The sequence below is a fragment of the Mixophyes fleayi genome, chromosome 4 (genome assembly GCF_038048845.1).
Source record: "Mixophyes fleayi isolate aMixFle1 chromosome 4, aMixFle1.hap1, whole genome shotgun sequence".
NCBI lineage: Eukaryota > Metazoa > Chordata > Amphibia > Anura > Limnodynastidae > Mixophyes > Mixophyes fleayi.
In genome coordinates this window covers 242,030,107-242,045,559 of record NC_134405.1, presented here as the reverse complement: position 1 = coordinate 242,045,559, position 15,453 = coordinate 242,030,107, and the positions used below count along the sequence as shown (strand labels likewise).

General features: G+C 41.6%; 1 protein-coding gene across 4 annotated transcripts in view; it reads right to left on the bottom strand.

Annotated features, from left to right (window-relative positions):
• NAV3 (neuron navigator 3) overlaps positions 1 to 15,453 on the bottom strand; it is a 539,311-nt gene that overhangs the window by 65,023 nt on the left and 458,835 nt on the right. For all 4 annotated transcript variants that reach the window (XM_075209582.1, XM_075209579.1, XM_075209580.1 and 1 more), the window contains 5 exons: positions 13,690 to 13,957; positions 10,653 to 11,346; positions 5,138 to 5,629; positions 3,924 to 3,986; positions 1,173 to 1,333 (listed from right to left, as the gene is read on the bottom strand). In XM_075209582.1, coding sequence (XP_075065683.1) covers positions 1,173 to 1,333; positions 3,924 to 3,986; positions 5,138 to 5,629; positions 10,653 to 11,346; positions 13,690 to 13,957 — 1,678 coding nt within the window. The remainder of the gene's footprint in view (positions 1 to 1,172; positions 1,334 to 3,923; positions 3,987 to 5,137; positions 5,630 to 10,652; positions 11,347 to 13,689; positions 13,958 to 15,453) is intronic.

The following is a 15,453-nucleotide window of genomic DNA, read 5'->3' as shown; positions in this document are numbered from 1 at the left end:
TCTTGCGACACCCCTATTGTTCCTGATATCATATACCCTTGCATCTTTTACAATGTGAGAAATTAAGATATAAACATAAAAAATAAGTATTATTCCCCATTAAAACGTATTAGTTTAAACTGATGGTATCTAAAGCCTCTCTATACATATAACACTGGCCCATTCTGCCACCATAGCCCATACAGTACAATTTTTATAGGCACTGTCTTAGAGGCAAACACCAAACCATGATACGTTGTACTAACAATTATATGGGTGACTGCATGGTTCTCTTTTGAATCACTGTACATATTATAGGTTGCAGAGAGTCAGTTTACACTGTAGGAGAACACGCTCTAACTATTGATTTGCAGTCTTCTTAAATGTTTTCTAGAATTGCTGCAGCAGATCAAGAATGAGGATTTCTAGGAAGCCTTAAAGTCTATTAAAGTTGATTTGAAAATTGTGTATTTTTTACTCTTTTGGAAAAATGGTTAAATGTGCCACTCAAGGGCTCACAGTCTTGTTAATTACCCCAATCCCCACAGTCTAGGGAGTTCCAGAAGAGCCTCTGTGCCCTTTACAGCCAGGCTAGTAGCCTCTGGGAAGGGAAGCATATTGTTTTCACTATAGCAGGGGGACACCACACTTGTGGTCTCCCAGTTATACTGGAAACCAGACAATCTAGAACTTTGTCTGATTGAGGATTGGACGGGGGGCACACTACCTGCTTTTTTATTATTTATTGTCAAGTTTCTGTAAACTCAACAGAGATAATTGTCAATAACTTGCAGTTCTCCAATATTCGGCTGTATGTGTTTTTTTTTAAGTGTTTGTCCAGTACTTGCTGGGATGCAAACTTGGTAATTTTATTATAAAAGCACAGTATGCATGCACTGTATACTTTTCATTCATCTGACATCGTACAAATCTCTCAGTGCTATGTGATGTCAGAAAAAGCATTGCTAGGAATTTCAATATTAAACATTTCACGCAAGGCAATGTGATCCCTTACAGTGGCAGTACATAGGATAATGAAACCACACAGCATTAGTAGACAATTGGACACATTCTAAATGTCTATAGTGTGCATTAAATTCTTGTGGGTAATGTATTTTGCCAAGCACAATAAAGCTGAATACAGAAAATATTAATGGCATTGAGGTGTATCGTATTCATTTGACATGTCTCACCCAAATTGGAGTAGTGATATTTGCCACTGGTAGAGGAGGACATGCCTGATGGGGAGACAATAGGAGATTGGCTGCAGCTGTCTTGTAGCCCTCCTGTGGAATGAGAACGCAGCCACTCCTTACCCTCCTCCTGGCTAGTCTGCCGGGATGATGGAGTATACCTTTAAGGAAAAGCAAAACAGCACATTTCTGTTAATACATTTACAGTATACATTCATGTGCAGTTTCTCAAACCATAGAATTAAAATTAAAACTCATTCAAGAAAGTATGGTGGTTAACATGTAAGCCTGCAGGGAATGAGCATTTTGATGCAGATTTCAATGAAGCAATTTTATTACTTTTAAAGTGCAGTGTAAACATGAATATGCAGTACAAAATTGTCATTATTTGCGATCTCTTACATCTACAATGCATTAAAACACATATATAATGACTGAACAGTACATCAGTTACTTTAACGACCAATTAAATTTACTATTGGACATTCCCCAGTATGTGATCCCTGAAGAACTATAACCCCTTAGCAGCCTTGGCTGATTTATTAAGGTCATGGTGCTTGACTCATTAAGGCAAGCAAAATGTGTTTTTATTTTTTTTTAAATGCACATAAATCGGGCATATGCACGTCTCTATTCAACAAGGAGCGGATATAAATATATGTTTGTTGTTGCATACGGGTTTCGTTATGCTCTGCTTTAACAGATGCTACATATGTGATATATAAAGTCTCAAAAGAACGCACAGATAAAAAATATATATTCCATTGATGTCACCTGTTAATGACAAAACACAATAAAACAAAAAGTTTACACACGTTCTAGCATGCATACAGGTCACAAGTAATCAGCACTTATACACGACCTGTAGCTAATGCAAGTGATACGACAGAAAAACATGTACCTTTGAGATGGCCAAAGCTTGAATCGGACACTGCCCTTACTGTAAATTGACTACGTGCATACGCCCAGTCCCCTCCCCGTCCCACTCATGGAATCATATGCTGTAGTAAGGGTCCCTTGCACTCAAAAATATATTGGACGTTGTTGCGTTCACTGACACATGTTTCACTTCTAGGCATGCGCCAAGCAATTTTATGCAAAATGCGGCACGTATCGACATTTACGTTCATTAATGAATCTCAGCACGCATTTAGTCATTGGCTGTGGTTTTGTTTATTTGTTATGGAGTGTGATAAACATTTTTGGTTTTCAACACTGTTTTGAAAAACCATGATATCTGTGGAGGGAATATGGAGCTATTCAGATTATGTCAATTATTGCAACAGCCATCAAATCAGGTTCCATCTAAACTTAACTATTAAGTTGAACATATATGAATAATGGAGTGGGGTCCCTATGGATCTTATTGTCTGTGGCAGCTGGACGACTGTAGTTTGTAGGTCTGTGGACGAATTGGTGGGGATCCTGGAAACAGATGGCCACTTTTCTGCAACTTGGGAAAAAATGTCTGCTTTTTGGAGTTCTCATTTCAAATACAAGATCTACATTTCTATAAGAAAATGTTATTTTATTTATGTGCATGGGAACACTTCCCCTTTAACATTACAGAAACAATATGCATTTACTTCAAGGCAGAATCAAAACTATTCCACAGTTAGAGTGTAGTACAAAACCTGAAACAGGCTGAACACTACAAAATAAAAATGTAATTCTGTAACTGTGTTAACTATTTATGTAGATTAAAGTCTCAGATTATTGATAATGGAATGCGTTCTCTGCCATAGAACATCTCCAAACTGGGAACAATTAACAGCTGTTTTGATGCATCCAGGAAATAGCAGCTGATTGCGTTTTTATTTGTTAGCAGTTAAGTATTAATTAATTGCCAGAGGCCATCATTTCACCGATTTTACCTACACACCATTAAACCTGAGCATAAAACAGCTGGAAATGATATGCCACAGTAAACAATATAAATGCAAATGGTTTTTTTTTATTTAATGAAGGTAGGCCTTCCAAGACACATTGTGACACTTGCCTTTGCATTGCATAACACATGTAAAGAATTATTTTTGTATACTTGATATTACATCATTTTACAGACAACATTTAAAACAATACATCAAAGCTGTAAACGAAGGACTGGAAAGAAGATACATGGATAGAAAGAAATATAAAAGCAGCCAATGGAAAGTCAAGATTTGTTAGTACCTGTCTGGAAAAAAGAAACATGTTGCCCAGCTGTATTACTGTAATTTACAAGCAAAAGCACCATTAGTCTTTTGTTTTTTGCTTTTCACTATTACACTTTTGAAATCACTTTACTTACGTGTGATACAGTTGCAACACTAAGGTGTTACAGCTGGTGGTTTTACATCAGGCTGTGATGCATTGCCCCGTTCTGCAGTCATAAAATCACAGCTGTGGCTTGAACAAAGGTGAAAATAGAGACTGTTGAACCCTATGATAAATGTCATGGTCCACAATTTCTGCTGCTAAAAATGCAATGAATATACCGTAGATAAAGCATTTATCATAAGGATAAGTGAACCCCTTTTCACCTTCACTGAAACTTCAGCAATGGTTCTGTTAACACTGGCAGGGTAATACATCGCAAGTCAATGTAGAATTGCCCCAAATTGTATTGTTTGAGGCCAACATGCTGCACATATTGGTGAGACATAGAGCTTGATCAGTGCCAAACAAAGAGGGAAATTGAATAGACTAACAGAAAGCAAGAGACACCCAAATCGTTGTAAGGCAGCAGTCATGCTCAAGTGACATTTATACCTTAGTCCCTTTTTGGGCAGGGTGTTTCGGTCAAGTTGCATACTGTTAAGATAAAGATAACCCCTACAAACAAGACAAAAACCATTAGGAGCAAAATTACAGTTTACAGCAACGTAAGAACAATATTGTACCAAAATTTTTAGTTTCAATTTAAACAAAGAAAATTGGACATGGATGTCCAAGGATTACATTTTTCTGCTCATTCTCACTACCCCTCATTCTGTACATTAGGAATCCTGCAATTCCTTTATTCTTTAAATGCCAAGTCTGCTGTATAAAGCACAAACTAAAAAGGGGAGGACTGGGTTTGAGGGAAGGAAGCACTTATTTGTACATGTGCTGCAAAGTCTCTACATTTTCTCAGGTTCTCCAAAGAGAGATTCCTCAGCGGCTGATATAGGCAACTACCATAATACTCTGCTCACTATAAGAGTTGAAGGAAATAGGAGGGGAATAATGTCATAAACCATGCTTGTATATGTAGATGTTGAAGCCATATAATTAAATTGAATTTGACATTGGCTAAGAGACCTGAACTCCTCGGTCAGTACATGCTAGGACAGTTCTTGTTATAGTCCTGCCATAATGCAGCTGTTTTTAATCTATAATTTTGCATTTAGACTACACAAAGCTTGGTGACATTTACATAGAATTAGCAAAAATGTAACTCTGTTCTTGCATAAATGCATCGCTATATAAAACTGTTGCATACATTTTTTATTTATATTGCATGCGTCAACTTTCACTTTACACTTGTTCTACTATAGATTTTTTTCACAGTGGGCATTTGCTACTTTCAAACATCTGTATGATGCAGGATTTTGTAACCAATGTCACTCCTATAATAACATGTCTTGAATGAATACATACTTTCATGTGTGGGTATTGCGAACGTGTGCAAATAAATATTGTAGGTATTCAGTTTATTCTAATTAGATTTTTCCCCAGTATGAAATAGATTTGCATTTCTGAATAAAAAAACCAATATTGGATTTTACAAGACAACCAAAGGGCCCATGCTCCAGTCCCAACTAAAAAGAGGGAAAATTGCTTTGTGGTTACTGCAATCTATGCTTTATATTGTCTTCTCAATACTTATCACACTGTATGATTATGAAAATGCAGAGGCACATTTTACAGCAATTAATAAAATTAAGGGTTGGTATACAATAATCATAACACATCTGTTTATTATATTTGGAAAATATCCTCACCTTTCTGAGAGGGTAGATCTAACACTACCAGTCCTCATGAGCATGCTTTGAAGCTCCTGTGTACTTGTGGTCAATCCAGATAGTGAACTATGATGACTGAGAGGTAAATCAATGGACTCTGAGCTGGTATGAAGACTTGTCATAGACTGGTAGCTAGGGGTATCTTTGCTTCCTGCAGAAGAGCTGCTCAGGTTTGCTGTCCACACTTGGCCACCTGATGTAAATGAATGAACAGATGCTGGGCTGGAGGCCAAGGAATGTCCTAGGCTTATGACATCAGACGTTAACTCATTGGCTTTGTTAAATAAAGGGCTGATGCTCCCGCTCTGCCCTCCAGCGCTGCTCATACTACCAGTACCAGATGAAGGGGAATCTAAGCTGCCCTGTCTAGCCATGGAAGTGTTGCTGGGACTAGACATTACTGAAGTTGACTTCCCACCATCACTACTGGCAGCAGCAGAAGGTTTATTTCCTGTTTTTGTACCAAACAATCTACAAAATAAGAGAAGAATGATATAAACATGCATATATCACATGTTCTGTTTCAATAAGGTTTTGTTCAGTAAGACTTAGATTAAGCATCTGGTGCAACAAGTATTTTTAACATTATAACTTATGAAGATACAGTTAAATAAGTTGCTGAATTTCAATACAATTAAGAGACTAAAGATGAACGACAGACATAGTAGGACAATTGTATTTAGAAGTAAAAAGATAATATCTCAGAGGGTCACAGCTAGCAAAGTACTAATAAAGAGACATGTGCCCCCTACTGGTATGTCCAATATTTATTTAAAGTGTATGGTTTACAGCAAGTGAAAAGCCTTTTGATTTTCACAACATGCAATGGACTAAAGATGTTTTCAGTGTTCAAGAGATAGGCAATAATGAGAAAACATTCCCCTGAATCCAGTTGCTGCTTAGCTGGTGCTAGTCAGGGGGACTGCTGCTCAGCTGGTGCTAGTCAGGGGGACTGCTGCTCAGCTGGTGCTAGTCAGGGGGACTGCTGCTCAGCTGGTGCTAGTCAAAGGGACTGCTGCTCAGCTGGTGCTAGTCAAAGGGACTGCTGCTCAGCTGGTGCTAGTCAAGGGGACTGCTGCTCAGCTGGTGCTAGTCAAGGGGACTGCTGCTCAGCTGGTGCTAATCAAGGGGACTGCTGCTTAGCTGGTGCTAGTCAGGGGGGCAGCTGGTGTTTGTTTTCTCAACAAACACCAGCCCCAAATGTGCCTCAATATATTTTATTGTTATGTCCATTATTGAAAGAACTGTTCCAAACATCTCTGAAGGGCTGCAAACACTAAATAATTGCATGCATTCAACTAAAAAAAAACAAATATGCAGAGAAATAGCATTAGACAGACTTGAAAAAACCTGCTTTTGACAAGAGCAAATTTTCTATTTAAATGGGCATTTTCCAGATTGCCATTTGTATATTCACACTCTGGCATTAAGTTATAAATTATTATAAAACAGTCTCTCATCAGTACAGTATATCTATAAACTGCAATATTATCATATTTCAAATAGAGATGGGCGGGCTCGGTTCCCCGAGATCCGAACTCATCCGAATTTACCCTATCCGAGTACCGAGCCGAGCAGGCTCAGTACTCTCCCGCCCATTCGGAATCGAAATCAAGGCAAAACGTCATTGTGACGTATTCGTATTTCGGAGCTCGGTTCTCCCGAGATTTGAAAACCATAAGTACCAGCCTCCACAGCAATCCATCGCCATTTGACAGAGGGAGAGAGCAGGGTTAGGTCACAGGCTATATCAGCACAGGGACAGAGCAATAATTGGACACATTATTGTTTCTATTCTATACAATTCTAATCTTAATACCAATTGTTACAGCAGTAAGAGGAGGATAGAGGATGGTTTTTTTTTTCAAACTTCTGGCACTCCAAGTGCTTTTGGGGTGTCCCTTATTCCCCATTCTTTTGCAGTAATTTTTCTGGCTGTCAAAAGTCATATTTGTCAGCAGTATAAAAATCAAATATTTAGCACTCCCGGTGCTTTTGGGGTGTCCCATATTCCCCAGTGTTTTACTGTAATTTTTCTGGCTGTCAAAAGTCATATTTGTCAGCAGTATAAAAATCAAATATTTAGAACTTCAGGTGCTTTTGGGGTGTCCCATATTCCCCAGTGTTTTAATGTAATTTTTCTGGGTGTCAAAAGTCATATTTGTCAGCAGTATCTAAAACAATATTTAGCACTACAAGTGCTTTGGCCTCATTATAATGGATTCAAAGCAGTCCACATATGAGCAGAATCAGCAACCAGGTTCTGTCACCAGTCCTGATGGTAATGTTCCCAGTACGTCATCTGGGAAAGGCGATGTCAAACTACATAGTCTTTTGAAATCATCCAAAAAAACACACACCAATTTTTTTTTTACCGTGTTGAAGTGAAAAAGAAGTTTAACTGAGGAAAAGTTAAGTGCCGATAAAAAAAAAATTGCCAACATGCCATTCTACACACGCAGTGGCAAAGAGAGAATGAGGCCTTCGCCTTTCTCTATTAGTGGCAGATCCAAAAAAGTTACCGAGCCTTCTTCTTGTACGGTCACTCGTGACCAAGCAAGACCAAGTAATTTTGAGTCTGAAAGTGGTGCACAACTACTGTTACGCGTCAAAGCCGAGCTGCAAAAAACCAGTATTGCTTTAGAGGATAATGTATGCTCTGAATCAGAAATGACACCAGTCCCTGTGGAGAGTTCATCCAACAGTGGTATGTGTAATCGTGACCATTCTGATAGTGTACCCATAAAGAAGGGCACTTTCAGCATTTCTGATGATGTGTGCCTGAACAGCCCGAGTGTAGCCGGTGATACACCAAGTGAGGATGACACTTTGGAATTAAGAGGATGTGGGGGAGATTTGGGTATCCGACGGGGGCGCTGATGAGGATAACGTTGATTGTGTAAGTCCTGCAGCAGTGTGGCACCAGTGGCAGGTGAGGTTCTGGCACCAATTTGCACTTTCCAAACACAAGCAGGGATGACGCAGGTGGCAGACCACAACAGTTTGACATCTGGGCTGGTTTGAAGGATTTGTCAAAAAATGTGTGACCTTAACAATAACTCCAACCAATCCTACTATTAACATGCAAAGGATGGTGGAGGGCCTATCAGGGATTAAACTGTATTTTTCCTAATTTGCAGTAATAAGGTTTGGGTGTAATATACACCCAAAGACGAGTGCTCAATTGCTAAGAGTCAATGATGAAGAGGAAGACAAGCAGGCTTGTCTATAGAATTTGCAAGACCAAGTCATTTGAATTCCAAAAGTGGTGCACAACTACTGTTACGTGTGAAAGCCAAGCTGCAAGAAAACAGTAAGGCCAATCCCTGTGGAGAGTCCATCCAACAGTGGTATGTCTAATCGTGAGCATTCTGTTATTGTACCCATAAAGAAGGGCCCTTTCAACAGTTCTGCTGATGTGTGCCTGAAAAGCCAGAGTGTAGCCGGTGATACACAAATTGAGGATGCCACTTTTGAATTAGAAGAGGATGAGGGGGAGATTTGTGTAGGCGACGAGGGCGCTAATGAGGATGTTGATTATTATGATGCAGACAGATACCAAACTACCTTGGTCCATTTATTTTTTATATTGTTCAGTCTATCCAGGCTGCTTTTTTTTTATTCAACTACAAGTGAAGGGCGGGGTAGTCACAGACAGCCACCAAACTACCTTGGTCCATTTATTTTTTATATTGTTCAGTCTATCCAGGCTGCTTTTTTTCTATTTTACTCCTAGTGGAGAGGGGATCTGATGCAGACAGATACCAAATTACCTTGGACCATTTATTTTTAATATTGTTCAGTCTATCCAGGCTTCTTTTTTTCTATTCAACTACAAGTGGAGGGCGGGGGGGTCACAGACAGCCACCAAACTACCTTGGTCCATTTATTTTTTATATTGTTCAGTCTATCCAGGCTGCTTTTTTTCTATTTTACTCCTAGTGGAGAGGGGATCTGATGCAGACAGATACCAAATTACCTTGGACCATTTATTTTTAATATTGTTCAGTCTATCCAGGCTGCTTTTTTTCTATTCAACTACAAGTGGAGGGCGGGGGGGTCACAGACAGCCACCAAACTACCTTGGTCCATTTATTTTTTATATTGTTCAGTCTATCCAGGCTGCTTTTTTTCTATTTTACTCCTAGTGGAGAGGGGATCTGATGCAGACAGATACCAAATTACCTTGGACCATTTATTTTTAATATTGTTCAGTCTATCCAGGCTGCTTTTTTTCTATTCAACTACAAGTGGAGGGCGGGGGGGTCACAGACAGCCACCAAACTACCTTGGTCCATTTATTGTTTATATTGTTCAGTCTATGCAGGCTGCTTTTTTTCTATTCAACTACAAGTGGAGACAGAAACCAAACTGCCTTTGTCCATTTCTTTACATATTTAACTATAAGTGTAGGGTGTAATATACACCCAAAGGCGATGGCTGCATTGCCAATATGCATAGATGGAGAGGAAGACAATCTGGTTTGTGTGTAGAATTAATGAAGGCCTACCTACCAGGAATTAAACTATTTTTTAGATCATTTATTAACTTTACAATTACATTACTTATCCAAGAAACAGGTGGAGCACTAAATTTGGATATTTTATGCCCAAAAACTTAGATTTTTCAACAAAATAGCAAAACAAAACCAAACAAAACCAAACAAAACCAAAACCAAAACACGCAATGGCGGTTTTGCAAAACCAAAACACAACGGTAATCCAGATCCAAAACCAAAAACAAAATTAAAACACGGGGGTCAGTGAGCATCTCTAATTTCAAATGATATAATATTGTATTACGGATTCATTTTAAAGGATGACAAAGCCTCTCTTGTCCACAAGAGGGAGACAATTACATACTAAATCAATTACAAACTTCATTTTGACAGTATACTCAATAAAACAAATATTTTAAAATTTTATCAACATGACTTATACTACTCCAAGTAAAAACACTGCAATGCATGAACTCTTGATTTCATTGGTGCTTGAAAAATACAAATTGCAATGCAATTGGTGTTATCCCACGAGATGTAACTGAATCCAGCCTTAACAAAAATGTAAAATAATGAGAATTTCTCTCCCAACTACATGAAGTATTGTTAAAAAAATACCATACTTTCCTTTACACCTTTTCCATTTACTCAGTTGTAGCACAATGGTTTGTAATCTAAAGGTGTTCAATTACCTGGGTTTGGATGGACAGTATAATATTAAATATATATATATATATATATATATATATATATATATATATATATATATATATATATATATATATATACACACATACATACATACATACATACACACACACACACACAAAACAAGGAAAACAAGGAAAGTAACACTGATAAATGTTTGCAGGAAAATGTTGGCTCATCATGCCAAGAGACTTCATTATATTTGTCATTAGCTGTTCCCAATGTTTAAAGTCCATTAAAAGACTGAAATCAGACTCTACAACATATAACTAGTAATATTATTCTTACCTCCGGAATGTTGGCGAAGCAATATCAGGATATTTTGATCCTGGTTGCCGCAGACCTTGAGTGCCACAGGCACTGGCTGATGTCGGGCTAGATTTAGGAGAACTTGACAAGGAGACACTTTCTGAGTCTGACACTTTTTCCTTCTCCTTGTCTGTCTGATTGCTTGTGACAGGACTGGAACGTTCTGATGCCATCTTTGAGGGCTCTCTGAGTTTGGCGCCTGCTGCACCAGCTGATTTGCTGCTGACATTGGAGTCAATACTACTGGTGCTTGATCTGTGTCCTCCCCTACCTGGAATACCACTCGTATTGGACTTAGAAGGACGAGGTAAACTGCGATATTGCAGAGCAGCTTTTGTGTTGGCTAGTAACACTCCATCATCTTGATTCTGTGAACCATCAAGACTGGTTTTCCTCCCAGCGCTTTTTCCTCCAATCCCTGATGATTTAGGCATTTTTCCAAGTGTTGCTGATCCACTAGTAATGGTTGCTCCACTTCCACTTATGTTAGATGTTCCAACCCCAGCCTTCTTAAAGCCAAATGAGCCAGTGGCTGTTGGTCTTGCAATTCCAGAAGGTGGCTTTTTCCCTTCATCACCACTGCTTTTTCCAGCATCTGAGGGAGAGCGTTGTAGTGGACCACCCTTAAGTGGTGTTTTCACTTTCTCCGAAGCTTTTACATCATCTGTTTTTCCTGTTGGCAAATGAATAAAGAAATTACATAATTTTACAATAAGGGGGAAAGGGTAGGATAAAGCTTGTCAAATCAGTTCAAAATGGGCATGTCCTAATTTTGACTTCTAACCAGGTAGCCCTTAATCTGGTGTTGATAGGATCCATAGACAAAAAAAACCCATAAGCCTCTTGGTAGAACAGAAGTTTGATCAATATATTACTCTTTTTAAGGGAAAATATACAATGATAACACACAATAAAACTCATAGATCAACCTTACAAGACATAGAGGTAGATTTATCAAACCTTTTAAAAAGGAAAAGTAGGGTGATGCCCATAGCAACCAATCAGATTGTAGTTATAATTTATCTAGTACATCCAAGAAAATGATAGCTTTAATCCGGCGGTTCCCCAAGTGTGCGCAGCGGCTACCAGGGGTGCCGCAGCGCTGTCATCAGTGACAGCTGCGGGAGAGAGGAGTCTGCTGGGTCCCGGCGCCGCGCGGATAGGTAAGTTTATGTGCTCTTTGGTTTTTTCTATGGCTGGCTCGCGGCAGAGGAGTGAGAGGGAGTGTGACAGTGGGGCAGACAGAGGGGCAGGAGTGTGGCAGCGGGGCAGACAGAGGGGCAGGAGTGTGACAGCGGGGCAGACAGAGGGGCAGGAGTGTGACAGCGGGGCAGACAGAGGGGCAGGAGTGTGACAGCGGGGCAGACAGAGGGGCAGGAGGGTGACAGCGGGGCAGACAGAGGGGCAGGAGTGTGACAGCGGGGCAGACAGAGGGGCAGGAGTGTGACAGCGGGGCAGGAGTGTGACAGCGGGGCAGGAGTGTGACAGCGGGGCAGGAGTGTGACAGCGGGGCAGGAGTGTGACAGCGGGGCAGACAGCGGGGCAGGAGTGTGACAGCGGGGCAGACAGCGGGGCAGGAGTGTGACAGCGGGGCAGACAGCGGGGCAGGAGTGTGACAGCGGGGCAGGAGTGTGACAGCGGGGCAGAGGAGTGTGACAGCGGGGCAGAGGAGTGTGACAGCGGGGCAGAGGAGTGTGACAGCAGGGCAGAGGAGTGTGACAGCAGGGTAGAGGAGTGTGACAGCAGGGCAGAGGAGTGTGACAGCGGGGCAGAGGAGTGTGACACAACGTGAGAGGGGCAGTGGAGGGGGACACAACGTGAGAGGGGCAGTGGAGGGGGACACAACGTGAGAGGGGCAGTGGAGGGGGACACAGCGTGAGAGGGGCAGTGGAGGGGGACACAGCGTGAGAGGGGCAGTGGAGGGGGACACAGCGTGAGAGGGGCAGTGGAGGGGGACACAGCGTGAGAGGGGCAGTGGAGGGGGACACAGCGTGAGAGGGGCAGTGGACGGGGACACAGCGTGAGAGGGGCAGTGGACGGGGACACAGCGTGAGAGGGGCAGTGGACGGGGACACAGCGTGAGAGGGGCAGTGGACGGGGACACAGCGTGAGAGGGGCAGTGGACGGGGACACAGCGTGAGAGGGGCAGTGGACGGGGACACAGCGTGAGAGGGGCAGTGGACGGGGACACAGCGTGAGAGGGGCAGTGGACGGGGACACAGCGTGAGAGGGGCAGTGGAGGGGGACACAGCGTGAGAGAGGGCAGAGGACGGGGACACAGCGTGAGAGGGGCAGTGGAGGGGGACACAGCGTGAGAGAGGGCAGAGTACGGGGACAGCGTGACAGAGGGCAGAGGGGGGGACAGCGTGACAGAGGGCAGAGGGGGGGGACAGTGTGACAGAGGGCAGAGGAGGGGGACAGCATGACAGTGCAGAGGAGGGGGGGGACATCGTGAGAGAGGGCAGAGGAGGGGGACAGCATGACAGTGCAGAGGAGGGGGGGACATCGTGAGAGAGGGCAGAGGAGGGGGGACATCATGAGAAAGGGCAGAGGAGGGGGGACATCGTGAGAAAGGGCAGAGGAGGGGGGACATCGTGAGAAAGGGCAGAGGAGGGGGGACAGCGTGACAGAGAGCAGAGGAGGGGGACGGCGTGACAGAGAGCAGAGGAGGGGGGACGGCGTGACAGAGGGCAGAGGGGGCAGTGTGTCTGGATGCAGAAGGGGCAGAGTGCCTGAGGGCAGAGTGTCTGGATGCAGAGGGGGCATTTTTGCATACAACTAAATAAGTATTTCTGTCCTGACCTAAATACGTATTACATTTTTTTGACCCAACTACTTCTAAAACAGGACTGCTCAATAATTATTTTGGAGGGGTGCCTTGAAAAAATTTGGAGACTCTAAGGGTGCTGCAAAAGTTTGGGAACCACTGCTTTAATCTGTTTAGTTGTTATTGATAACACATCCACTATTCATTTTGAGAAGGTTTGATAAATCTACCCCATAGATTTTGTAATACCTGGTGTTTTAAGAGAGCTACTTCCAGATTTGTGTCTTGATGATGTTGTACTGATTTGCGCAGTCATTCCTCGCCTCCATGACCCGGTCTGAGAGATGGATTGAGTTTTTTGCCCTCCTTTCTCAGAATCTTCAGACAGTCCAGATGAATGCCCTTTCCATTTGCTGGTCTCCAGAGTGCCGTCATAGTCGTCATCTTGTTTTTTCAACTCATCATTGCACCAGGGTTCAGAACCTGTTAATGCGCGTTTCTCAGCATCTGTTTTTAGCTGCAGGACATAGAAACTGTTTTGTAAATTACATTTCAAGCATAAATATATTTACATGTTTTAAAGTTAATTCAATTTGATTAAGGGTTGGAAGAAATTGCAATGCCAAAACTATAAGGCCACCAATGGTATTTGAAGGCGTGAAACATCTATTTAATATTGTGCATGTTCTATTAACATATATTCTTTAAAACTAACAGAAACATAAAGATGTAACAGGCCTTATTGCACTGTTTGCCGAAATTGATTGCACTGTTGCAGCAATTGCAGAATTCATGCTACAGAGGAATATATCTGTCCATAGACTGGTAATAATAAAATAAAAGCTATGCATTTACTAACAACATAAATTGCAATGTTGTTTTTATTTAAATTTGACAAGCATTAAAATAGCTTCAGTATAGTGTATGTTTAAATTAAGTATTTGATTGGTGAAATGATTCAACAGATAAAGCACCCGCTTAGAATCAGCTGGTGGTACATAACTGCAGTGAGGAGACTGTCACAGGTCCCATCACAGCTCCTCAAGCAGAGAAACTTTTGCTTGTCCAAGGGGTACTCAAGATTTTTGGGAGGTTGTGAATCCAGTGCACGAGGATTGGTTGACTCAATAGGCCAGGTGAGCCAACAGCAGTGGCTTTGCCATTAATAGCTTTCTCAGCACAGGTAGAAGGCAAATGTGGTCAACAAAATGTTGCAAATTTTCCTACAGAAGGAAGACCATAAACTGGGACAAGAAATGCAGGAGACACTAATGGAGAAACAATGGAGCTGTCTTAACGCAAAACCAACATGATTAGTCACAGTGCTTCCTAAAGGTCCCAATAAATGCATGAAATCACACAGGAAGTATAAAACACACAGGAAATCGGACTAAGTGCTCAAGAAAATGAAGGCACGGGAGTTTAACGACAGGTCCGAGTTAGATGGGTCACCAGGTCAATCTGCAACTTTGTTAGCTGTACAATTTTTAAGCGAACCGACAAGCAGGGAATATGATGGCAAGGCATAGGAATATGATTTGGATTAACTGCAGAGCCACAGGCATCACAATTGCTTTAAGAAGTGAGGTTCTTGCCAAATACATTCACCGGTACAGGCATTGGTTGCCTTGTTTGACTTTAGATTGGTAGCACTAGTAGCAAGGTATGTGTTAGAATTATACATTGGTAGTGAGCAAAGAGTGCATTTGATAATTAGAGGGAGACTTACGTGTGCTTAGCTCAACTGCTAGGTTTGCCGTTATGATTCGGAGTGAAAGAAAAAATCTGGATGGGAGAGCATATAGATATTATCGCAACTACTATTGTTTAAAGATCTGGTTGCAAAATCAGATAAGAGGAGTGAATATGGGGGGGGGGGCAATATAGTTTAAGAACCAAGTGCCAGACTTTTGTGAAATGGTTGCAACTATTTACAACAATGGCTAAAATTATTGATGAAGAGCCCAATAAACAGGCTCTTCACTATTTAAATATATGCACCCCACCTCAGAA